This window comes from Montipora capricornis, chromosome 13 (genome assembly GCF_036669925.1).
Source record: "Montipora capricornis isolate CH-2021 chromosome 13, ASM3666992v2, whole genome shotgun sequence".
NCBI lineage: Eukaryota > Metazoa > Cnidaria > Anthozoa > Scleractinia > Acroporidae > Montipora > Montipora capricornis.
This window is the reverse complement of record NC_090895.1, coordinates 19126860-19153831: the sequence shown is the minus strand read 5'-3', so window position 1 is coordinate 19153831 and position 26972 is coordinate 19126860. Positions and strand designations below refer to the sequence as shown.

General features: G+C 38.3%; 2 protein-coding genes and 1 long non-coding RNA gene across 3 annotated transcripts; 1 reads left to right on the top strand and 2 right to left on the bottom strand.

Annotated features, from left to right (window-relative positions):
• Positions 1-4963: 4963 nt before the first annotated feature.
• LOC138029210 (uncharacterized) lies at positions 4964-6043 on the bottom strand. The gene is made up of 2 exons (XR_011127841.1): positions 5773-6043; positions 4964-5581 (listed from the first exon to the last, which is right to left on the bottom strand). It is a non-coding gene; the product is annotated as an uncharacterized lncRNA (long non-coding RNA).
• Positions 6044-6284: 241 nt separating this feature from the next.
• Positions 6285-12302, top strand: LOC138028847 (alpha-1B adrenergic receptor-like). The gene is made up of 2 exons (XM_068876466.1): positions 6285-7256; positions 7768-12302. Exon 2 carries the CDS (start codon positions 7809-7811, stop codon positions 8817-8819), a length of 1011 nt encoding a protein of 336 aa, XP_068732567.1. The 5' UTR covers positions 6285-7256; positions 7768-7808; the 3' UTR covers positions 8820-12302.
• A 1097-nt stretch (positions 12303-13399) lies between these two features.
• On the bottom strand, positions 13400-26070 carry LOC138030965 (neuromedin-K receptor-like). Its single transcript, XM_068878820.1, has 3 exons — positions 25953-26070; positions 25164-25219; positions 13400-18547 (listed from the first exon to the last, which is right to left on the bottom strand). Exons 2-3 carry the CDS (start codon positions 25180-25182, stop codon positions 17448-17450), a joined length of 1119 nt encoding a protein of 372 aa, XP_068734921.1. The 5' UTR covers positions 25183-25219; positions 25953-26070; the 3' UTR covers positions 13400-17447.
• Positions 26071-26972: the final 902 nt, after the last annotated feature.

Genomic DNA, 26972 nt, shown 5'->3' with positions numbered 1-26972 from the left:
ACCAGAAAAGAAAAAACAATAAATTTAACTAGATAAAATTATACGCAGGCAAAGTGCGAGCAATTTTCACTGAAGCTTTGTGCATGGCACGTACACAGCTGGCCCCACTTGTTCAAACGACGGATAGCGCTATCCACCGGATAAATCACTATCCAATGGATCACTCAATCGATTTTGCTAGTGTTTATCCGGTGGATAGCGCCATCCATCGTTTGAACAACTAGGGCCTGATGGTCAGCTGATCGATTCACAGCTTAATTTGGGTTTGCCATTGACAATTTTAAATACTTTATCTTTAAATACTACTTCCATTGGTACCAATGTCTTTTTTCTAATTATTTTAACTACCGGAAAATTCATCTGATTTTCTCGCAGATTTAAAAATTTGATGATTCACAGGTAAAAATATATATATATTTCAACAATGCTGACGAAGGATTGTATGAGATCACATATTAAAGACAGAGCAAGCACAAGGAAAAATGAAAATATATTTTATGAGGCGTGGAATATTACAAACTTTGATTCACCAAGAAAATGGATTTAAGCCCAAAAACGGAAATTACGAAGCATGTTCTACTGTAATTTTTTTTAAATATTCGTTGGGTCTTCTCTTGCAGGATTTATGCCGGGGGGGGGGGGGGGGGGGGGGGGCTTAAGGGCTTAATGGGAACGTGCGGCCAGCCAGGCAATGTTTTTCGGGATTTTGTCTTGAACAGGTTATAGAATTTATCATTTTTTGTCTTAATCAGGGTATCTATTTATCAATTTTTGTCTTAAACTGGGTTAAATGTCTTAAACAGGGTATCAAAAATCGAAATTCTGTCTTAAAATGGGTAGGAAAATCAGCAATATTTGTCTTAAACAGGGTCAGGGTATGAGTGGCCGCGCCGCACCTCCCCAACCAGCGATACATCGAGTACGCCCCCCCCCCCCCCCGGGGATTTATGTCTATGGTAGTTATTTAAGACGTTTAAGCTATAATTAAGGATAACAATTTGATAGCATGTATTGCATTTTAGTGTTTTCAGTGAAATAACAAAATGAATAAGTCGGAATACTTTGAGAACAGAGACGTTAGAATTAACAACGAGCGTCAGTTTCGGTTGCTTTGCTTCTGAAAGGAACAGGTGTTTTGATTCTTTGTGTCTTCAATAGACAAATAAAAAAGAATTATTAATACCTTTGACGCTATAATAACAATGGCAGGGGTGGAAGAAAATGTCAACTTTGCGTCAATTTTATTAAAAAGCAACGCCACCAAACGACACGGTGACATCAGCTGTGTATTTTGCATAGGTGATTTTACTCAAACTCTTAAGCTAATATTTTGTTTAAATATTACCATTGTTAAGGCCTCAGTCCAAACAATAAATGTTTTGCGGTAAAATGTGCTTAAACATGAGTTTTATGGTAAAACATGTTGATGTTTTACTGAGTTGTTAAACGGCATAACACATCCTAAAACATCTTTTTTTGAAATCAAAAAAGGCAAAGAATTGTGGTCCTCTTCTTTCTCCTTCTTGAAAGAAATGTACACGTGATACGAAACCGTATCCATGGATATAACAAATTAGTATGCTCAGTCTGCATGCGTGTGTCAAACGTGTTTGTCCAAACGTGCATAACATCGGTCACCAACTCACGAGAACAAAACACATGTTTTACAATGTTTTAACAACTGTTTGACAAAATCCAAATCGTCTCCGACACGTGAAAACATGTTAAAACGGCACAAAACAAGGTGGCCAAGTACAAAAAGAAAAGTTTTTCCTCCCAGCAATGTTTTAACATATTTAAAGGCCTGAACAAACACTCGCACCATTTCAACACAACATCTTGCAACATTGTTGGGCACAACATGTTGCATATGTTTGGCCACCCTGTTACGGTATGTTGCGACATGATGTTGGATCAAGTTTAAAACGGTCAAATTTTTCGTGCAACATTTTGGATGTTGCATGATGTTGTACTCGTTTGGCTCCATTCGCGCAACACTGTTGCACTAGGAAATGCCGCTAGGTCCAGTTGTTGCGCGTCAGAGGCCTGGGGCACAAAAAACATCTTCATGTTGCTTTGAAAATGTCGGAAATGTTGCGTGAATTTGGCAAGCTCGTTCAACACATGTCGCAACATCATGCAACAATGTTGCAAGATGTTGCGTTGAAATGTTGCAAGCGTTAGACCAGGTCTACCGTTTGGCCAGTCCTTCATTGCCATTTTTCGTGTTTGTCTTAAAGCGAGTTGAAATATGAATATTTGGCAAACCCCCTGAAAAAATTACATGGGACCAATCAGAGTTGTAAAAGGTACAGAATGAATGATATTTCACCAATTAGAACTTTCACTAGTCATCAGGGGCCGGTTGCTCGAAGCCTGGTTAGCGCTAATCGTTGGTTAAGAGGTATCAAAACCTATAGGTTTATATGGTATTTAACGCTGGTTGGCGCTAACCATGCTTCGAGCAACCCGAGCCAGATACATTGTTATTATAATCACTAAGAATGGTGTCGCAATAAGCCATCAAACACTTTGTTTTACTACAACAAACAAACGAGGCTTTGTGAGGAGATGGGCGACTTTCCTTGGCATTTTGTTTTTTTCTTTTCTATTTTTTTTCCTTTTTTGAAGTGATATCCATGAGAAAAGAAATATAAGTAATAGAAACCGACGTTTCGGTGCATCTTGCGCCATTATTAAAGTTACATAATTAATGATAAAAAGCGGTTCGTGAAGAGGCAAAATTGAAGCGAATTTGCATAATAAAAGTGCCAAGCTAATTACATGAATACTTCAGCACAAAGAGAATCACAATGTGCATTCAATGCTGGTTTAAGATCTTCTGGAACATCTGCGATAACAACCGCAGATATTCCTGCTTATCCATCACGACTATCACGTGCCAATTATTGAAACAAAGGTTTACGTTACAAACACAGGGCTACTCCTGCACTACCGTAGCCATGTGGACAGCCGCTACAAGCATGGTTTGCTCGTTACCATGCTTCATCGTGCGCAACGGCTATCGTGCATTTCTCAGAAGAGAGTAAACGCTTGAGTGGAGGTTTCCGTAAGAAGAGGTAGCCGAAACACATTATTGTTTCCGTCATCAACAGGTTTATCACCTCGAGAGTGGCAGTGGACCAGTCTAGACAGCATACCGATGACGCCATTTGGATAGTTATCCCCTATAAAGATGCAAAAGACGATTCAACCCGTGTTTACTAGCCGCAAGCTTAACCCTTTCACCGCCAAAAATGCAAATTGACACTGATTTTACTCTGTCTGAGGTCAGACGATTTTACTCGTCAATGGGGAAGCCCTCGGCAGTGAAAGGGTTAAACAAGATCTTAGCCTGCGTGAGCTCAAGGATAGCACAGTCGGCTAGTGCGCGGCCTTGGTGCAAGATGTCCTGAGTTCGATTCCCGGATTTCGCATCCTTATTTCAACCTCTATCCTTTCCGTGTAGCTAAGTAGCTTTAAATACCCATAAAACGGAGCACTGACGGAGAGGGGCGAGTAAAATCAGCGCACCGTCGACCTCAGGTTTGTCAGTTGGATTACTAGGGAGTTTACGCACGCGCGTTTTTAAGACGCGGACGGCAACCGGAAGTGAACGGTTTCCCTTTTAACTTATCTTCAAACAACCACCTTTACATTGCTAAGTATCTTTTCTCCATTAAAGATAATTAATATAAAAATCTGGTAGAGACCACTGCCCTCCCACGCGAAATGTTCTCTTCCGGTTGCCCTCTGCGTTTTAAAACCGCGCATGCTTAAGCTTCCTAATTTTACGAGTTATCGACGTTAAATATGCTTACTTAACTTTACTTTACTTTAATGCGATGTTTATTTATTCAAGTGTGACCTGTGTGATGCAGGTTATGTCGGGTACAAAAAGGGCCTCCTTCACACGCGCGTTGAGGGACACCGTGAAAAGGCGTCATCTATTTTCAATCCTTACTCCAAAGAACAGAACACTGCTGTTTCGAAAAATTTCTTAGCACACTTCAATGTCATCAAGAAATGCACCAACAAATTTGACTGCCTTGTTAATGAAATGCTGTGTGTTCGAGATCTTAAACCAGCATTGAATGTACAGTCTGATCCTCTTTATGCTAAAGTATTCATGTATAGCTTGGCACTCTTATTATGCAAATTTGCATCAACTTAGCCTCTTCACAAACCGCTTTTTATCATTAATTAAGTAACCTTGATAATGGCGCAAGATGCACCTAAACCTCCTTTTCTATCACTTATATTTCTTGTTTAATGTATTTACAAGCATTATTCTTATATGAACTGATGATCATGATGTTAAATGGCTATTTTCCCATTCCCATAAGGCAACTCGTTTTGGGGGGTTCTTTACATGAAAACAGTACAAGTTAAATACTCTTGGGACCGTATCATGCCTCGATGAACCCCCTAACCCCCCAAACTAAACTGTATCATGAGAGTTAATTAAGGTGTAATTCGACCGTGGGAAGGATGGGAAAATTTTCTCCTACGTCGCTTGGTCACGGGTAAAAGTAAAACTGAAGTCAAATCTAGAGTCCTAAAATGATTTAAACTCTCTAAACCGGTTTTAAAGCATTGTGGAAACCAATTTAGGTAACTTTGACTAATTTTAAGACATACGGCCTTTGGGTGCCACCGTGATGCCACATCATTCGCTCTGACGAAGGGCTAACGCTCGAAACGTCAGCTTTTAGAATCTCTGTACGGTGGTCAATTTACATTATCAGCTCTGTTGATAAAACCAAATTTTTGTATACTACTTCCCCACCTACGCAGCACCACAGTTTCGTTAGATTGTAACCGACCTAGAGTTCAAGCCTCTTACGTTTTGAAACTACCGTCTAGTGTATTCATCGCGGGTGGGGGGGGGGGGGGGGGGGGGGCGGAGTAATTAATGTCATTTCCCTTTAACAAGAAGCCAATACGAATTGAGGCCGCCTTCATCCCGGACTTGTTTAATGACGATGTATATACATCACTGAAGGTGAGAGAAAAACTTCCTCCTACGCAGTCGTTGTTAGGGAAGTCGTATTTCAAGTTCCACTGACAAACACCTGCTTACCCGAAGGCAACATTCTTTCCATGATCCAGTCATAACTAACGATTATAACAGCAATGGTAAGTTTAAAATTTCATTTGTTACATTACGAAAAATAAATGTTGCTTTCGCCGAGTAAAAAAGGCAGGGACGAGGTAAGCAATTCAAACGGTCAATTCGGCAATTCATACCTTCCGTGTGGAAATTCAAACCCTTAGTTTGGCAAATCAAACATTCAGTTCGGCAATTCAAACATCAAGTTCTGTAATTCCAACCCTCAATTTGGCAATTCTAACATTGAGTTCATCAGAGTTAATGGAGGGGAAAGGTTATGATTACCGGCAAATTTCAGAGGACCGGCCTATTGTTTCGCTTTTGATGTTGAAAGGCACCACCACGTGATCACGACTTTTCGGCATGTTCGAGGGGCTGGCTTCTTACTTTCATGACTTCTGCTTGGCATGTTAAGCTTTGGAAGGGCACCAAATCGTGGCTTTTTCCTTGTCGATTTCTCCGTATGAACTGCAGCAGACAACCAAAAAGAAAACATGTAGCTAAAATATAGTTTTAGACTAAACAAAAGTTATAAACTGAGACGAAATACTATAAGTAGTACTACATATTTCTATGCCCTCGGGCTCAAATTGATTCTCGCAGGTGAATACTCTATCATTTGCAATTAACCGCCTGAAATCCTGGTCTATCACTCTTGCCTTTGTAATCTCATTGAGCCAAACGTCCCTCCATTTCATGTGCGCTTCGTTCTTCGCCGATGGCAGCTTCCATATTCCAATACCCTTCGTCCTTCAACACGATCCACAGCCCCAAACTGCACAATTGTCACATGGCATTACTTTCTATGAACTATTTTTCTATAACGATCCATATTAACTTTGATATAATCAGTATTATAAGGGAAAAACTACTCTTCTTTCGCCTCTCGTGTCGCTTGAAACACCATCTTGTTTTGTGTGTGTGTGTGCAGGCTTAACGTCACGTGACCAAGTTAAAAAATCATAACAATAACATGTCACTGTGAAGTTTACCGACTTTCACAACCATTCCCCTCCACTAAATCTGAGTTCATCAACTCAAACCTTTCAAAATTCAAACATGCATGCCATTCAAACTTTCAATTAGACAACTCAAATATTCAATTGAATTGAATTATCAAAATGAATGTTTGAATTGTTGAATTTTCAAACTGAAGGTTTAAATAGCTAAATTGAATGTTTGAATTGCGGAATACTTGTTTGAATTTTCGACGAACTTTGACACTAAAAACCCACCATAAGGGTTCTGCGGTGGAAGTGACCACGAGATCATGTTATGAATATGTTTCTTTCGCTATTTTCCTTTTTTTTTTTTTTCTTTACATTTTTATTTATGTGGGGGTTAACCTTTGCGAAGAGATTTTAGGGTAGTTAAGGCACATGGTATTTTTGAACAACGCGGACGGCAACTGTAAGTGAGGTGTTTTCTTTTTTTAACTTGTTTGGACCACTGCCCTGCCATGCGAAATGTTCACTTCCGGTCTCCGCCCATGGCTTAAAGGCGTTTATTGATTGAACTCATTTTTACTTCACGAGTTAAAATAATAAGATATTTCCACAGGATCTATCACAAAAAAGAATGAGCTATTCCTTTTATTGATAATCACACCACCGTGTCACAATACCCCGCCGGTATTGTTTTCTTAAAAGCGGCATTGTTTGAAGAATACAAATTAGTGGTGGGATATTCTAGAGTTTTACCATCAGCTGTATCATTTTGGTCCTAAAAGCTAGACTTTTACAATTTACTGTCTAGCGCCAGACGATGTTAATACACTTCACCAGTTGGGGGCCGCCTCAACGATGAATTGGTTTATGGAGCATTAATCAAGCACAGGAGAAACTGTTTTTAAAAAATGAGCAAAAGTTTGCTTTCTCGGTCTTTTATTGACTTTATAGCTACTCAATTACTGGGAAAGTAATCTTAATCTTAAGGCGGTTTTTTAACTTAATGCATTTTCTTTACTTATGTTTTCATAGAGTGACGCAGAAAGATGCTAATTGTGTTTGCTATTCAGTTTACTTCACTGTTTGAAAAGAGAAAGACAGACAATAGCATTCAAAGAATGCTTTGTGTACGTTGTTGCCTCAATACTCGAAGGCAAGCAGGAGCTTTTCGTGGTGTTTAAATTGCGCCCTCGAAGGTAATGGAAAATTCCTTGCCTTAAAAGCCCACATTGATTATCTTTTCATTTAAAGATTCTGTGAACTCTACAACAGGTAGTTTAAGAATCAATGACGGCTCGCAAAATGACAGGCCACAAAACGATAACATTATTGGTTTGAAGAGGAAAAATATTTGTGCTGCACGTGCTATTCACATTTTATCACATATTTTTGCGGTACTCTGGTAACAACCGCGTTAAATCACCAAAGTTGAATATATAAATGCGGATCTTTCAATCTCTATACTCTGAAGCCTCTCGTGCCAATTTACGTTTAGAATAATTCGTCGACGTATTACGACGTGGAACGAGATGGACTAACCGCAAGAGAATTAAGATAGTGCAAAGTTATATTTTGAGGTGACATTTTCGCCGACCTCGCCTTCGATGATTTTAAGTCCCTATTGTCAACTTAGGACGGTTCCTAAATTGAAGGTCTATTCCCTAGTGTATTTATTACACATCATTTACATATGAACTTCTATTTCAGGAACTAAAGCAATACAAAGTAACTTCATTCCAAGCCGAGTAATGAATCAGACAAGTAACTCTGAGCACTTTCTTGTCTCAATTTCCCCCATCGGGTCTTTTGCCTACGGCATCATTCTCTCGTTACTGTCTATTTTAACTCTTCTGGGAAACAGTCTTGTGTGCCTGGCAATTTGGAGATTTAGGAATTTGCGAAACTTAACTAATTATTTAGTGTGCAGTTTGGCTTGTGCCGATCTCCTAGTTCCGCTTCTACGGGTTATATACGTTGTCATCTCGGTCTTCGCGGGAGAGTGGCTGTTTGGTGAAACATGGTGTGGTATCTCTTCAATGTGTGGCGTTCTTCTATGCGGAGCTTCCATTCTTCATCTCTGCGTTATAACCATCGAAAGACTCGTGGCAATCAAATGGCCTCTATCCTACAACATTATGGTAACTCGGAACCGAATTGTCATCTCTTTGGTCTACATATGGATACAGTCGATTATTCTCGCCCTATTTCCTCTTTTGGGACTCGTTAAGCATCGCTTTAATCCGGTTTTGGCCGAGTGCGCGCTGTATTGGCAAGACCAAGCAACTTTCGCGATTCTTATAACAGTGTTTTACTTCCTAGTGCCCGTAACAATAATGCTAGTTGCTTACGCTATCATTTTTAAAGAAGTTAGACGTAATTCTCGGCGCATTTCAGCAATACATTACGGTGGCGCCCAAAACGATTCCAATAGGTTTACACGGGAGAAAAAAGCTGTAAAGACACTAGCCGTGGTCGTTGGTGTATTTTTTCTTATGTGGATGCCTTACTTCGTAACAACACCGTTGCGCGCTTTTCAAGGGGATTCATCAGTACCTGACGCTGTTCTCAGAATTGTCATAACGTTAGCTTACGGAAATTCCTGCTGCAACTTTGTGATTTACTCGCTCATGAACTCACAGCTTCGAAACGCGTTCTGTCGAATCATTAAACGGTGCTGCGGTCAAAGCAGATTGCAATTGGATTCCACGCGAGCTGTCGAACTGTCTACCATTGGAAAAACTAAAAATACTGGAAAATAAGAATGAGCGAGACAGCGTTACAGAACAGAAAATCGAGGTAGGAATGCATATAACGAGTTGCATGAACCAAACCAAGGCAGGAAGAATAATCCAGAGTGGCGCGCTATCTTCACGACTGACTTCTAAATTCCACGCGCTTATACTTTGTTAGCGGTTACAACGGATAAGTTACTCCTACAAATGTAGCCTGCGCTCGCAGACGTATTTCCGGTTGTCGCTTCTCTCCGCCCGTGTGCGAGCGCAGGCTTCAACAAAAGTAACTTGACTCCTTTTTCAACGGTGACAGCATCTCTTATCCGATAATTGTACATTAGGTGGAGTTATAAACTGCACACAAATCTTTCATTACCTGGTCTTTGTTTGTTTTTCTCTTTCAGTTACTTAGTAACATTGCTATAATTTTTTACAACATGTACAGCTCGTCTCATCTCATCATCTCATACTAGAAATGAACAGAACTTGGAGGACTGCACCAACTATTATGAATTCCATAGATGAGTAAAGCTAAAAATAATACACCTTGTACTGTCGCACTTTGTAATAACCGTTGCACTTTGTAATACCTGTCGCAGTTTGTAATCAAATTGTCACACGTTGTAATAACAGACCATCGCACTTTGTAATAAACTTGAAATGGATGGTCGGAGGACAAGTAAACCCAGAAATAAGTGTCATCATCGACAACAACAACAACAATAATAATAATAATAATAATAATAATAATAATAATAATAATAATAATAATAATAATGATAAGTGTTCGCATCAACTCATCGATACAGAGAAAGTGTCTACGCCTATGACAGGGACAGTCGTTTAAAATGGGAGTTTGTATTGGAATTACATTTAATTAATTGTTGGTAAAAGTAATTGAAGGTGTCCTTCAGGCGAAACGTGATCGTATAGGCAACTAGAAACCTATGATTTTGTTACCTGCGAGGTATTACTTAAGACATATACAGAGATATTACTTGATTTGTATTTATTACCATGAATAAGCTATACTGTATTTCATAAAACCAAATAAAAATCACTAACTCAGAGCACAACCAGGTGCCACAATCATTGTCATCATCATTACTATTATCACTATTATTTTCGCACTAAAGAGTTCTTCAAAACATTGCACATCACGTCATTGTGCCACGATGACCACTACTAATGAATGTTGTGGAAATTTCGAATACGCTGGAACCTGCATGAAACAGCATCATTCATAGTAATGAGAAAATGCGACATCACAAAGTATGGCCCAGGTAACATAACGAAACTTAAAGAAAATGCGAACACGAAAAGCAAATATTATTACAGTCAATGATACTAACAAATCATATGAGTCTCAGACGTTTATGTTCAATTTCCATCCTCTATGTAGGTTAGTATTCTACTGAATTGTTTCGCCAATATATGTCCATGATGAGGAACCATCCAAGACCTATATAACGCAGGATAAATTATTCGCCTTAATTCAAGCACAACACTGCTTGAAGGTCCAAACATTTTTAGGATTTTTTTTACGCTGACTTTTCCCGCTACACCGAGACTAGAGAAATAAATACGCGGCAGAACCTTCAAAGCCAGCCTTTGGGTCATATCTTGAAAACGAGTATTAACGTTGCACAGTTCATTATAAACTTGGCATCCGTGGTTAGGCCACGAAAAGTTTGAAGAAAGTAAGACCTGATCAATGATTATGGTTAGAATTTCATTTGGAAGCCTATCCATGTGACAGGTCAAATCGTCGAAGTGATTGACCATCCCGACGCTGACATCTCCAACAAAGCGGATCTCCACTGGTACAGGGGATTTGTCTTAGGCACTGCCGACGCCTCTTCTCTATGTTTCGCGGGCACCACCTATGTGTCTTGGGAACTTAATGAATCACCATCTTTTTCTTGGTTACATTCGTAACTTTCTGCCAGGTGTGGGTCTTCCTCCGAAACTGAAGTCCCACCTTCGACACAAATATAATGTTCTCCGTGCTGCTCCGAATAGTGTCCCAGATGCACTCTTGCATAAGGTATGCTCGCAGACGGAGAAATCAGCGTGGTGACATTATGCCCAAGAGTTGAAACAACTAAAACTTCAATGTTATGCAAGTCTGCTGCCGCTTGTAAAGTTATTTGGTCACCATAGGTACCATCCGTTGCCATTGACTGCAAGTAATATGGCCAAGGCACGCCTGCATGTAGTTCTAAAGGAAAGCCTTCGCTGTCACTTGGATTGTTCTCCAGGTATTCTACAATCTCCTCACGGACTTTTTCCGGCGATCGGTGTATACCCAGGCGACTTAACCAAAAACACAGCGCTCCAAACTGACAGTTTCCGTCACCTAAGGAGTTATGCATCAGAGTTAAACTCATGTGGGGAAAATCTCGCTCCAAAAACCGATCGCAGGCAGTTAAAGGCATCATCAATTTTTTCCTAAGCTCTCGCAAATCCCTGCTTTTTCTTGCTTGTGTTCCCTGACTGGCGTTTCCGAATGCTCGCTATGTTTTCCACCGAGATCCACTCTTCAATTTGTTCGTTAGAGTTCGGCGGCACAACTCTTTCTTTATATATGTCATGATTCTTTTTACTCTTCTTAACATCGGTGCCTTTCACCGGCCACAAATCTCTTTTTTGGTGGGAGGCTACCCCCTTTTTGCAGTCTGTAACGGATCAAAACGTTGTCTTTGAGTTTAAAATTTTCAGAGTTGTGGAGCCGTTTGTGTCGTCTCACCATCCGATCGTTAAGCTTTGCGCTATAAAGCTTAGCTCTGTACCGTATTTTTTTTGACATTTTTTCCTATATGAAGCCAGTTCTCGTTTTCTTGGTGCGCTAATAATTACATCATTACCATCCGAATCTACACATTCCAGAGACGCCTTCACTAATAGATTATATTTCCGTCCGTAATAGATTTCAAAAGGAGTCTTCCAGCCAAGCTCTTCCTTGCATTCGTTGTTCAAAATCCGATTGTAGTCATCGACATTTGCTAACCAATTAACTCCCTTCTTCCCCAGAGTTACCAATTCATACATTAATCTTTTTTCTCAATTGTCTATGCGATCTCTCTACCTTTCCCTGAGACTGCGTGCGGTAAGGCCTCGACTTAATTAATTTTATCTTTAATGCCTTACAAAGAGGTCTAACTTTTCCTTCAAACTCCGATCCACGGTCGCTTTGAATGCGATCTGGTGGACCATGTTCTGCATAGATCGCTTTAAGGGTTTGGCTAACATGATGACTTGCTTTCTTTTCCAGTGGGCGCAGGCAAGAATACCGGCTAAAAACATCCATCATTATCGGCTCAAAACATATCTGTACACTCGCCTGTCGTGTTCAACTGCATCTTTGCTTAAGTCCATGAGATCAACTTGATGTTGAGCTTGAACGGATTTTGCGGTAACTGGAATTGGCGTAGCTTTATTGGTAAACTTGACGTTATGAATGCGATACTTTATTTTGCTGTTTGTCTCCCTCAGTATATTTCTCTCGCTCACACCCACAAACCCAGCAGCAGCTCGATTTTGCAGCTTTTTGCATCCACCAGACTTTGCGTCATCAAACGTTTTTGAGACAAGACCCGATATTGCTGACTTCTTTATCACCTTTTTGTCCTCAAAGTACAGGGTTGGGGTTGCTTGAGGCCCAAGATGGAAGCGATCACGATTTCGGCAATAACGCACGACGGCATCCTTTTGTTCGTGTGTACGTTCTGCTACGGGCACGTTAAATTTTCCTTGTACCAGCAGCAAGAGAGTCTTGTAAGCCTCTTCACTGAAAGGATGAAGATATTTTCCTTTCGCCTTTTCGCCATAAATACAGTATTTTAACAAATGCAACTTATAAGGAATGCAATACATCTAAAAGCCATGTTGACAGTACAATTATGTATTCTAATTGTATCAGCCTTTAAAAGTGTAGGGTACCCACCCAGACGTCTGGGCGTGAAAATTAACACCAAACTAGACAACACCTATACAACTTGGCTTTGACTGATGAATGTCATGTGTATAAGTAGTGGGTCGAAGCTTATCGAATTACTCTTCAACGTTTTTCTTAAGTCTAGCTTTTCGGCATTTCACTCCTCAGGCTGGGCTATTTTTCGTAGAAAACAAAAAAAAGACCTAAAATTTTCGGATTGAAAGAAGAGAGGAATTAGTAAAATTTACACTTTCGTAATACGTCAAATTACTTCAAAAATCTTGGTAAAATGAAACTGAAGCCCTTGTAATTTCGAAAAAAACATAACTTCTCCTAGAATGACCGAAAAGATAAAAAATCTTATAAGCTACGCCAGCTTAGAATGCATTTCTAGAGATCTAAAAGTGATAGTCTAAAAAGTGTTTTCAATGTATTTAGGGGGAAACCGTCGTTGGGTGCCGCTGTGACATGTACACATCTCCCTTGGGTAGGATAAAATAGAGATAACAAGTGTCGGTCGATGCAAGTCAGTCGTCAAAGAACCGATTACTTCCTTTGCATCTCCAGTTGGCGGAAAGATGTTGGCCCATGGTTAACGTCGTTAACCGGGACGTTAAAAAAATAATTTAAAATGATCAACTGGCAGATGGGTTCAATAGTTTCACAGTGATAAGTTTCGGCCTTTTTTTTTTAGATTTTTAAACATCTTGAAGAACAGATCAATTTTTCAATGACGATTGCCTCGATTTCTGGGTTTCAAGTAAAATGGAGTACACTTAATTAATTTAAAATGGCGGATTGTTTCCAACTTCTTGATTTTGTCAGACACCTTTTTCACTTCGAAGGAAAAATAATGGAATTGGATTTTGCCAATACCTACACTCATTAAATTACGTCATTGTGACAATCACATCTTTCCTAGTTGTTGGAAATTAAGCGCATATTATATTATTCTGTGTTAATGTGGTGGTCGTCTCATGAGCGGCCTAAACAATCACGAGCGTCCTCCGACCACCTATTTCAAGTTTATTTTAAAGTGCGACAGCTTTTTTTATTACAAAGTGCGATGGTCTGTTATTACAAAGTGCGACAGCTTTTTTATTACAAAGTGCGACAAGTGTTATTACGAAGTGCGACAGGTATTACAAAGTGCAACGATTATTACAAAGTGCGACAGTACACACCTTCAAATATGATTCCGCTATTTGCCTATTTTGCCATTTCCCTATGTACGTCAGGTTGGATGTTACTTTATTATTATTGTTATTATTATTATTATTATTATTATTATTATTATTATTATTATTCTTTTTTCTTTATTTATTTACTTATTTAATTGCTATTTCGTTTTATAAAGAGCCACAGAACCGCAAGAACATACGAGTAAATTATTACTTTGAAGTCAAGGCGAATTGTGGTCATTGAAAACAAATGTCGTCAAAACCATTGGCCCTTGTCTCAGTGTTATACCGTTCTTTAAAAGACTGTTTTGCGATGCATTACTTCCTTAGTTCTTCAGGTGGGTGAGGAGAATGGCCAATGACCAGCATTCATTTGAGTCTTCAGTTTTGAACGTTTCCCCACCAAATACGAGAACTGCCCATGATTCCATGGACATTTGACATTGCCAAAGTAGTCTATTTTATCGCTATAGACCCTTTTTAATAAGTCTAATATATGCAGCATTCTGTGAATGACGTCAACCTCTGGCTTTTCAATTTATTTCAGAAGCGTACAAAGGCCGAACAGGCGGAACATAAATCAGAAAGAAATCACTAGCCGATATTTCACGTAGGACGTGGCTCATTTGTGTTTAAGGGAGGACCCATCCCAAGAGCTTTTGCCAAAGCTGGTCTAGTACTCTGGTACTAGCAAGTTTAATTAATTAATTTATTATAAGCAACGACGACAACTACGAGAACGACAACGCCATAAAGCAAGGATAGCATTGGTTAAAAAAGAAAAAAATACTCGTGCTACACGTGCAACACGAATTTCCGTGTATTTTTCTGACGTACTCCACAAAACAACAACGTGATATAATTGACGAGAACGCGAGGATATAACAATGAAACAGTCATTTTCTGTTTTGGCTTTAAAACCGTTCGTACCCATCCAGTTACAAGATAGTTCGACTGTATTGTTTAAGGTAAACAAGACTGAATAATTGCGAAATACTTGCGATAGCACTAAGTTATATATTGGACTGACGTTTTCGCTGCCGTAACCGTCGTCTTTGCTTAAACTCCCTAATAACGTAAATGATCAGCAAATTTTCGGTTCTGGCGATAAAATGGACCTGCAACAATTAAGCATTGATTTCCTACCTTTACTTTAAAACCGTTCGTACCCATCCAATTTCAGGATGCTTCGCCCGTATTGCACAACTCCTAACAAGCTAGAATAATCGTGAAATGCTTATGATTATATTTGGGAGAGACGTTCACGTTTACGTCGAAGTTGTTCCGGATTAAGTCCCCTTTTTTCCGAAGTACGGATCCTAGCACGCGTATTTGAAAAACGAAATAAATGAATAAACAACCTAACGCGATTATTCAAAATAGAGAAGCGTACTCGTCAGCGAAGTTTTACGACAAAAAGTCAACCCTCCCAAACTTTTTCAAAGTACATCAATAAACTAACCAAGAGATCACGGTACAGCCAATCAGATTAAGAATATTGGGTGAATGTGGGCACTCATTAAATATCATTATTTTCTGTAGAAATCTTCTTTGGGAATTTTTAGTCAGAGACGACCAAAACTTGTCAGGGCTCACTTGGATCACAATAGTGGTGACGTTATTGTTTTCATATTGTGACCTTGCCTCAAAGCCTGAAAGAACTCGTTAAACTTCGTCACCTCTCCAATTTTAAGCCTTTTTCAGCTATATAGTAGCCCCAACATTTGAGGAATAACAAGTGACAGTTTCCTTTTTTTTTTTTTCAGGCTAATTCTTAAAAGTGGTTCTCGATATCATTACTTGTGTAACATAGACATGTAAATCTAGCGTTAAAATGTTAAATTTTCGACATTTCGGCGTCCTCATGAGGCCATTATCAAGGTGTTGGAAATGAATATACAAGTTCCTAACAGATATAACTTATAAATGTTTTTGCTCTTTGACCATTTCAATTTCAGCAGGTAAAGAAAACAAACAGCAGTTACAAAGATTTTCATTTTATACTTGTCGTTTCGTATCCTGCACAAATCGCTTCACAAATCGCTTAAAGTTTAGCGACTCGGCAAATTTCAGAAGAATTCTCGTTACGTTTAAGCCACCAAGGCCGTGCTTCCATGACAGCCATTGTCTCGCTTAACATTCCTAAAAGTGGTTTCTTTGCAGACTTCGTTAAGCGACTTAAAAAATAATTCGCGTTTTCACGGGTAAGATTAAATGAGGAGAGAGCTCGATCCCTGTGAATGCTTTAATTAAAATACATGTAATATCATGGGTGACAAATTACTCCTTAATTGAGGCGCGAAATTTCAGCGTTATTTATAATTTCACATGTGAAATTACAAAGTTACCATGGTAACATCTCTTGTATCTCGATCAGAGCCAAGATGGCGTCTAGATTTAAGACAGTGACCATTGAAGAAGTTACCAAATTAAAAGAAGCGGCAGAAAATTTAAATACGTGAAAGAGCACAATTAACTGAAAGTGGTGTGACGAAAATAGCCTTGAGAAAAACCTGGAGATGATTCTTCCCGAGAAGTTGGATAAAGTACTCGAGCGATTTTACAATTACGGTTGTGAGCGTAATTTGTCACCAACGACATTAAAAGGTAATCAAATGGTTTTCTCGTGAAATTAGGAAATAATTTCACTTGCGTTTTGTCAAAATTCTGATAATTTCCCTTGCCTAAAGGCTCGGGAAATTATCAGAATTTTGACAAAACGCGCGTGAAATTATTTCCTTATTTCACTCGTCGCCATTTGATTACACACACTAATAAAAATAGCACGCCTGTTTTCACGAAATTTTCGGTTGTCAGTCTCTAAGTGACCTGAAAAACCGTTGGAGAGAACACGACCCAAACCAGGTAGCTTAAGTGAATTGGCAATTACTTTCGGCCAATGAAGAGTCGCTTGCGGTTATTCAAATCGGAATAACAACAGGCGTGCTAATTTTATTATTTTCATAATTGCATTGGCAAGTGCTCTCTCCTAATTTTATCTTACCCGTAAAAACACGTATTATTTTTAAGTCACTTTTTAAGTCTGCAAATAAACCACTTTAAAAATGTTAAGCGAGGCAACGACTGTCGTAGAAACACGGCCAATGGCGTCATGAAGTCGCCGAAACGTCGGAAATTTAACATTTTATCGCTAGTTTTTACATGTCTTTGTTTCTCAAAATCATCGCTACTTGTTTCTTGGCTTATTGTTTGGAGAAAAGAAAGATGGGCGTATGATACTTTACCACTGGCGATGTTGCAGTGAGAATAAGCTCTATTAAAAGGGATATAAGGCCTCATTTAGGCGGGGGGCATGGTCATGATGTTTCTAGTGCTTCATTTACTGGGCTTGATGAACGTGAACCATTCGGGTATCTGGGCAGTAAAGGCGGCCTTCTTGACACCTACTCGGTTCACTTCGTTTGCTGCACGACACTTCCCGATTTACTTCAGTTCCGTTCTCAAGTTTTCGCTTCTGATTCTTCAATACGAAGCCGGATTTTAACATGAAATATATTAATTATGCGTGGATATCGGTTAAAGAGCGGTGACCAGAGAGGTGTTTGTGGTTAAACTCGCAGTCGTGTTGTTTTCTTCCTTTTCATGCTTTTTCTTACCCACTTTTACGTTCCATTTAACAATTCCAGTAAACACCGACAAGTCGGACTTTTTTCGGTGGACTTCCTTGTAGCAAAGGGAGCAGAATATTCTTCTGAATTCCAAACGGAACTTCTCACAGAAAATGGGATAAATGAAAGGGTTGATGGCACTGTTAGCGACACCAAACCATGGTAAAACGATGACTACATTAAAAGGAATGCGAAGCCAATAAACTGTTGGTGTGAAACGCCGCATTAGTTCCGCAGAATGAAGAGGAAGCCAACATAATGCAAACGCGAGGACAATGCAGAATAGCATTTTAGTGGGTTTGCGTCGCGTCACCTTTATTCTTTTAATTCCCTCTTCAGATTGGTGTCCTGGGGCCACACTTCTCCACAGCCTCACACCGATGAGGAGGTAAAGAGTTGTCGTGGTAACCAAGGGAGAGACGTAGCTTAAAACTACGAAGATAAGGGTATAGTTGGCTGACGATAGCGCACTGTCTTTCCAATCTGGAACACAAATGTAATTATCCTCGACAAGAAAAACTCTTGCAGCTAAGCATTCAGGGAGTGCACAAGCTATTGAAAGCAGCCATATTAAAGCAATGATTACTTTAACACGTGACTTAGTGAGTATTTTCTTTAAAGGAAAATACACAGCACAAAAGCGGTCGATGCTAATGGCGGATATTGTGCAAACGGAGCTCAGGACCGAGAGAGCGTGGAGCAGGAGAGCCAAGTGGCATGTGATCTGTCCCATAATGCCCCCAAACCATTCAAACTGGTAATAAAAGAATTTTACCAAATACGCAATGACTGGGATCATCAAGAGGTCAGCGGCTGCTAGATTTGCAATCAGAAGATCAATCGTTGTGCGCATGGGCGTTCTTGCGCGAATCACGTAAATGACTATGACATTCCCAAACAAATCGAGGGCTGCAATAACGGCTGCTAAAGAAGTTAACGCAACTGTCATTGGCCAGCTAATGTTCGTGTCTATCGAAGCTGTTTGTGGCTTGGAGGCAAAACCACTATCTGTGAATAAGTAGAAACAGTCAAAATTAGTAATTTGTTTCATTTGATTTGATTTCAATTTAGTGTCTCCGATTAGCAACCCAGTGCTAGATGACATAACACTCAAGTAAAGTTCATCATCATCATCATCATCATATCGGCGAGGAAACGTTTTCACGCTGAAAAATTGTAACCCTCTGGCTGGTTTTCGTTTGGGATTTTACAGTACGCACCATCGAGAAGGTCGTTCGACATTACTGCATTTCAAATGACGTCAAATGGAAATGCCGATCGCTTTCCAGAAAGTTCCAAGGAGAGATGACGTTGTTTGCATCCGCGTTCGTTAAGCCAATGAAAATTCGCGCTCAATTGTTTTTGTTTGATATACCAATTAAATGTTTTGCATTTTTGTTTACGTTCTGTTTTTACGTTTATTTTTCAAGATCATATGAAAGTCGCTCTATCGGCCACGCTATCTCCATCAGAGAACTGAAAAAAAACACAGAGCCTCTGCCGTTGGTACACTTGTGAAAGGTTGCCACGGAATTCAAACCCCGAGCTTTTGAAACAGATACGGGATATTTTTTAAAGTAGGAACGCATTGCGCACATATGGTAGTGAAGTAACTTGATAGTGTTTTTCCATAACTGTCAACTGAGCTGCGTTTTGTTTTTTTCAGGAGATTCAAGTTGTCCTTGCGTAATATGTAGCTCTAATAGTTCACGATCTTGTTTTGGTATCGTAATTCATTACAGTGCCATGGTAGATATCTTTGCTACATACCCCCTGAGAAGACATGTGGTTAAGTAAAATACTAAACCCAGAAATATTGACGAAAATAAAAGGAAATCGAGAAACATTTGGCTTCAAGGCTGACATGTTGATCATTTACAACTTTTTTTCACCACAAGCTTAAGTTTGTACACTGAGCTTCTGACAGCTTTCCAAGACCAATGTTTCCTGAAGTTAACCCTTTTCCGCCTTTTCCGTCAGGGTTAGTACCTGGAAGGGGGACGTCAAAATATGCGACTTGCTGTCACAAGCAAAGGAACAAAAATCCTATTTTAACACTCAACAATGCGATGGGATGGGATGGCGCAGTGGTGAGAGCACTCGCCTCCCACTAATGTGGCCCGTGTTCGATTCCCAGACTCGGTGTCATATGTGGGTTGAGTTTGTTGGTTCTCTACTCTTTACCTTGAGCTTTTTCGCCGGGTACTCCGGTTTTCCCCTCTCCTCAAAAACCGAAATTTGATTTGATTTACGTTAACCTGTTAATTTCAATTTACAGTGTCCCCGATTAGTGCTCTGCAGGTCTAGAAGATTAGACACTAAAATAAAGTTCCTTTCCTTTCCTTAACTAAGCAAGGTACAAATTGTGTTAAAGTACGAGGAAGGGTTACGTTTTTACAAACGTTGGCCGTGTAGCACTTTATATTTCAACAGACTTAACTCATTAGAGTGTAATGTGAAGTGCTAGTTTTGTACCCCATATGAACCTTGTGAGCGTTAGACCTACCAATAGAAATGGGCCCACACAAGGACAGAGAAAAACTATGACTAACGTTTGTAGAAACGTAAGCCTTCCTCGTACTTGTACATGTTCATTGCCATGACTTTAACATCTTCAGGTAGTGGGTTCAATTCGCACCCTGGTCAGAGTTTTTCTCTGTCCTTGTGTGGGCCCAGATTTTGCTAGCCTGCTTTATGCAAAACAAATATTGACGCAAAAGTAATTAAATATGGCAGTTCATTTCTGGGCCTATGTTTTTCAGAGCCATGATTGTGCTCGCAATATTTTCTTGGTACAGTACATTTAAACATAATTTATGTTAATTAAACAAGTATAACCACACAAGTGAATAGTGCTCTCCGCGCATTCTGATTGGCTAGCTTGGCGGTGCAGAGTCAGTCCTCAGAAAACGGAGAAAAACAAATGGCGCCCCGTTTCGCTTCGGCTACCCAACAATAAATTTTATGGATAAGCGAGGGTGATTATTCAACTTGTGTGGTTCATGCAAGAGCAATTATGCATGTCATTGTCGTTAAATGTGGTGGATATCTACCTCTTATCTACGTTATGCTAGTGATGTTCACACATACAACACTAGATATGCTTCAAAAAACAACTTCTATACAGCACGCTTCAGGACTAATATTGGAAAAACAACGTTGTCGACTCTGGCAGCTGACCACTGGCAAAAACTACCACATGACATTAAAAACTCATTTTTTTCATTTTCCCGAGAAAAGCTAAACAGTATTTACTAAGGAAAGAAATGTAACATCTAAGTTTTTATAATTCCTCTACTTTATATTTTTCACAACAAGTGTTCGTGAATGTGTGTGTGTGTGTGTGTGCTGTGTATGTATGTAGATGTCTATATTTTAAAATGAAACTTAACAAGTCTGGTGTCTAACAAGAAAAATGTGTGGTTTATTTAGGCGCTAAGCATTTCCACTATTGTTATCAATATGGTTTAATTTAACCATTAATACCTCGATAACTTTAATGTAACTAGCCATACAAATATCTTTTTATGTGATCTAATAAGCCATTGTGAAATAAAGTTTTGTTTTGTTTTGTTTGCTCCACGTCAGCAAATAATTGATAACTACTACTATAAAACAAATGTTGACCAGTCTTCTGTTGCACAGGCGGTGTGTATTGTATGGCTTTTTTTATCATTGTATTTTTTTTAATCTCACTCTTGTCATGTTTTTGTTTTTTTTTTTGGTATGCCTGAGTGATTCTTAACTTGCTCACACTACCATTTGTCAGTTCTCGCAGACAAACTGTGAGGAAGGATGTTCGCTTGGATGCACATGTCAGCTAAATCTTTAATTTCCTCTGTAATAATAGTTGGGTGTTTGACATCAATAATGTTGTTGCTGTTGTTGAAAAAGGGAGGCACAGCAAATTGCAAAGCCAACGTTTTATTAGGCCCCTCAGGCCTTTTTCAGTCCAAAAAAAATTTACAAGCACATTTCTGGATCAATATTGTGATAAAAAGACTTCGGTTCTTTTATTAACATTTTCTGCGTTTGTTGAGAAAGGGAATACTACTGAGAGTTGAAACAAAGCGACCATCGAATTTAATTTGCATCCGTTAAAGCCTGCTTTTGGTTTAAAAGAACTCGACATTAACAAATGTCACAGTTTTCAATTTCGCATGCATGTTGGCTTACGGAAATTAAGTTTTTTTCTCTTGTCATCTGAACCTACAATAGTTCAATGGGTTGGGTCCCAGGTAATTAAAAGCCATTAAAACCAGGTTGAGGAGACAGACGTCCTACACCATACTAGGAAAGAAAAAATAATGGCTCCATATTCGTCTTAATCGTGTTGTATCGACTTCCGCGCTTTTTTTTAGCGAATGAAATGTTTTCCGCTGTCATCAGAACTTACCAAGTTATTTGTCTCACAATTATTTCGGGTAAAGGTCTTGTGACACAAGCTTTTCATATCTCTTTGGTGGCGCCATGTTTATTTTTATTGTTTTCTCGTTGTACGACTTAAATGTCCGAAGTTTTTTATTAAAAAAAATAACTACGTTATGTTATAACTAAAGGGAAGACATGCTGGTGATGAATCCTTCTGAAGAATAATTCGAGTCCAATATTCCGTGATATGTTACAGTTCACAAGAAATTTATGCCAGACTTCGAACATACAAAATAAATAACAGAAAGCACTGAACGCTTTCGTTAGAAGTTTATTTTTGAAGCCTATTGTAAATAGTCTAAAAAGACTTTCACTTGCAACGTTGATTATAACATGTTTGTCTGCAGTCTATATACTTTTTTTTTTAACGAACGGATGTAAGTTTTTTATTTTTCCTTTTTTTTTGCGATTTGAACCTGAAATTATTCCTAACACGTTCTTACAGTTGTGTAGTATCATGATGCTAAGTTCGACTACAAAATGAGTTTTTCTTCAGAGTATCATGCAATAAGAAAACCATATTGTACATGTTGATTGTCCTGTTAGACTACAGTTTTATTATTTTTTTTACAGTTATTTATACCACTCACAAAACAAACAAAAAACAACAGATGAACAAAACAAAGACGTTCTTAACTGACTCTCGATCTTGGTTTGTTTTTAGTACAATAAGAACCTAGATTTTTCAAACTTAGCCCAAATAGGTTTTGTAGAAATGGTATTTAGTGGGATTTTAGGTTACCTAGGTTCTTAAATAGGTTCTTAATTTGACAGGGGCACTAGCGATCTGCACAGACAACTACTACCGGGCATACGTGATATGAAATATATTCCTGTATTAAATAATTATCTAGAATACAGTTTAGATAACCATACAGTCAATTTATATTTCCGAAGTACTAGTATGTATGTCTTTCATGCTGCAGTGTCCATTAAATGCTTTGTTACGTTTCATGTTTGTAAAATACTAACCTATTGAAAATTTAGGCTGAATAACTTCTTATAAAAGGGGGCTTTAAAATGAAAATTTTAGCCTAACAGGTTCAAAAATTCTAAATTCTTATATACGTGCGTTTTTTACTGTATGTTCATAAAATTTTGATCCATTAATCTCAGCCTGAACTTTAGTATAAAAGAGGTTCTTATATACAAAATTGTGTATGATCTTTGGCTCTCACCAAGACAACCTTCCTCAGTTTCTTTCTCATTCAGTCTTGATAAATTTAAACCATAGTTCATGTAGATGGACTGGTTATGAAACTCCGGAAACTTCAAAAGTGAGAACATTGACATCCCCCGTCATGTTTACTTGACCGTGACTGTGCACAATCTTTTGTTCTTGGTTCACAACTGTGTTTTGATTAAATTAACCGAAGCTTGTGATTCGCTGTCTTTTTGTGCACGGTCAGGGCCAAAACAGTGAATAAAAACATAAAAGAAATAAACTTGTCGAATTTCAAAACCATTTCCATATAGAAACATTTAAGAAAAACTGCAAAAACGAGAAAAATAAAAATAAACATTGAAATCGAACACTCCTTTCCTCAGTACTAAGTGATATTTCACTACTAGGTAAATAAAAGTTAAAAGGGCTTTTAAAAACTATGCGAGCCAGTTTTAGGTGATCGCTGTTTGAGAATGAAGCCGTTGTAAGTTAAATAACATTTGCCTTCACAAAGTTTTAGTTAAACAAAAGCAAACTTTCCCGGATTTCGAACAAAAAAAAAAAAAAAAAAACAATTGGACATTTGTCTGAGCATTGGTCTGAGAGATGACAAATTAACAAATTTAAATGAACTCTCCATTTGAATTTGAATTAAATGTCTTCAGTTAGGTTAAGAAATATACATTTCTTCGTAAAACAATAAACTTGAAAAAACATGCTTAATCATAAATAAAAGAAAGATTACCAAATAAAAAAAAAGCAAAAAACAAATTAATGATAACAAAACAACAATAATAATAATAATAATAATAATAATAGAGGCAAGAAGACCAGACATAATTGTAATTGACAAGAAGGAGCGAAAGGGGATGATCATCGATATTGCTGTACCAGCTAATGTAAGAGTAGGGGAAAAAAATACCAGGACTTGAAGAGAGAGACCGGAAGACTATGGCAACCCAAAATAGTAGAAGTCGTACCTGTAGTGATAGGAGCCCCTGGAAGTGTCACCAAAGGATTTGATAGATGATTGGAAAACTAGGGATACCATTCAATGTTGGAGAAATGCAAAAACCTGCCTTGTTGTTGGAAACTGCAAGGATATTGAGGAAAGTGTTGGAAATGTGAAGAAGAGATAATTCTTTTAGCCTTTGGTCATTTGTTATGACTCGCCTAACAGAAGAAAAGACGGCAATGACAACAGCCAGAACAGGATGTTGAAACTTTATAATAATGATAATAATAATATACTATTCCGATACTAATGGGAGCACTTGGAACTTTAAAAAAAGGCCTGGAGGAACAAACAGATATCAGTAATAGTGAGCTGCAGAAGATAACACTAGTTGGTACGGTACATAATTTAAGAAGGGTTTTATCAATAAAACTCCTTAGCGCCAAAGGATCATGGTTTGATCCCGGCCCTTTGCTTTAAGGAAGCAATCCTTTGTCAAGAACATAGCTGATGATGATGATGATGATGATGATGATAATGATAACAACAACAATGCAAGGGCCTCGTATGGAATGTTAGGTCTACCTGACATCATTGGCAGTGCACAAGTTTAGCTTGATTCTTCATCTCGGACGTGTAGCATTCCAAACAACCGAAAGAACCGATATCAAACGAAATTTAAAGGATTGCCTACGAATCATATAGGAGCACTGGTATAATTCTTTATCATACAACAATTTTAAAATAGTTGTTTTTATGCAAACCCGAAAACCTGCATACGCGCCTTTTCTTTTCGTTTTATATAATATTGTGAACATTGGTTCAGTTCCTTGAATTTAAGAAACGCTTTTTGGCAAAAAGAGACAAGTTTTCTTCTGAATCAATACAGACTAAAACACAAGATGTATCTGCTTATTATAGATGAAAATACAAGCAACATTATCAACTCGTCAGACAATTTGCAAACAACTGCAAGTTTATGATTTAGTTCTGTCATAGTTGCAGATTCAGAATGTGCGGAAAGCACTATTCACTTGCGCAGCATATACTAATGAAAAACATATAATTCAAACCTGATGTTGAGTTATTCATTTGATAAAACACAGTCAGTCTCGTACTAAAACGCCGTCTGCAAAAAGAAAATAAAAAGGGAAAGGGAATGGGGGGGGGGGGGGGGGGTTAGAATAGTACTCTAAAATCCTTCCACTCTTCTTCTTGCTCATAGCAGTAGTTAGCATGATCATGATAAAAGTGAACGGTTGTAAGGGGAATGGGATTTTAGAGGACTTGGTCGAATCAATCCCTCTTGGTTCCTAGTCCATAACAACCATGCGATGAGCTAGTTATGACTTCAAGCAGTTCCGGTTGGAAGATAATTTTCTTTCGTCAACAGGCATGTGAAATTGAAAAGTTAGCCTGTCAATGTATTTCCTTCGTTTAAATGTGTGTAAACGTTTTTGATGCACGCTTTGTTTTAAAGGACAACGAATATGGTTACAATTCTAAGCAAAATAAAAATAACAACAATAATAAAACATAAGTAGAACTGAAACACATAGCACTGCGCGTATTGCACAATTTTATGACACAGTTTTACATTCAACTCAGTGATACGTTGAGGTAAAAAAAAAAAAACTTTGAATCGTACATTCATGCAAAATGAATTTAGTGACATCGTTCGTCAAGGTTTCTAAAATGATGTTCCTCTAGCCTCAAAGTTCAAATGGAGAGGTTAAAAACAGAAAAAGGGATGCCAGAAAGATGGAAATCAATATCATACACAACAAAGGTAAGATTAATAATTTAAGTAATGCCTCATTTTCCCGACAAACTTTAATCGAATTTCATAAATTCTAACTTACCGTGATTTAAGAAAAGGAAGAACAGCTCCGTTTATATACTAAAGTCCTTAGCGTCTTTTACTGTGCGCGAAGGACGCTTTATCGTGAAAACTGGGAGCATGTCTATGGCAACGCTCTAACAATGAACATATGGCTTACCGTCGGACTTTTATGTTAGTTCCGACCAATTACGAACTCATGAATATCGTCAGTCGTTTGGGAAAACTATTGACACTTCAAAGAAATGGTATCCTAAGAGCCTAATCTGATTGGCTCTTCAAAGTGTGGGAAATGAAATACCCGTTATTTAACATTCATTTAATGACACAGTGCCAAACCTCCAAAACAATTATCCTTTTGAAGCAAGATTTAAAAAAATGTTTTCTTTTGTTTTTCGCAGGCCGGTACTTTTTGTATCTATTGCAAAGGAACAGCAAAATGAATATTTTGAGTTAAAATTATCATTATTTTTTCTTACAAGATCATTGCATTAAGTCATATTTACAGTAGATATAAAATTAGAGATCCTTCGTTTAGCTTCACTGGTGTAGACCCTGTTAAGAATCAAATCATTCAGTTTTGTGAAGGCAAAATCATTGGAATGATCGAAATTTTTCTCGAACTTAAAAATAATTGCACAGAGGCGTTCCACGTCGGAAAGCCGGAATAACAACTTTAGTGTTATCTTTTCAAGCAGATTGACGTCATTGAAACTAAACATTTCAGTTTAATGTGACAATGAATGGATTGTCGATTTTCATTGGTCGAAGGATATTTGTTGTTTTCACAGTAAGCCAAAGTACACAGTTGCGTCAATCGAAGGGAAATTGAAAGCAAAGGGGCTCGACTGTTTGCATTGAAGGAGAACTAATTGGCATCATTCTCGATAGGCAAGCTTTGGCACAAAGTAAGAACTATGTTGTTCATTAGGCTGACGGTTGGACAGTGACTGCATGATGCACCAAATTTAAATTAACACAAATACTTGGCTTAAACTATAGGGAAGATATCTGTTTCCAGACATTATTTGTGTTATTCAAA

Coding starts and splice junctions, on each gene's coding strand:
- LOC138028847 (XM_068876466.1), top strand. CDS start 7,809: ATGAATCAGACAAGTAACTCTGAGCACTTTCTTGTCTCAATTTCCCCC.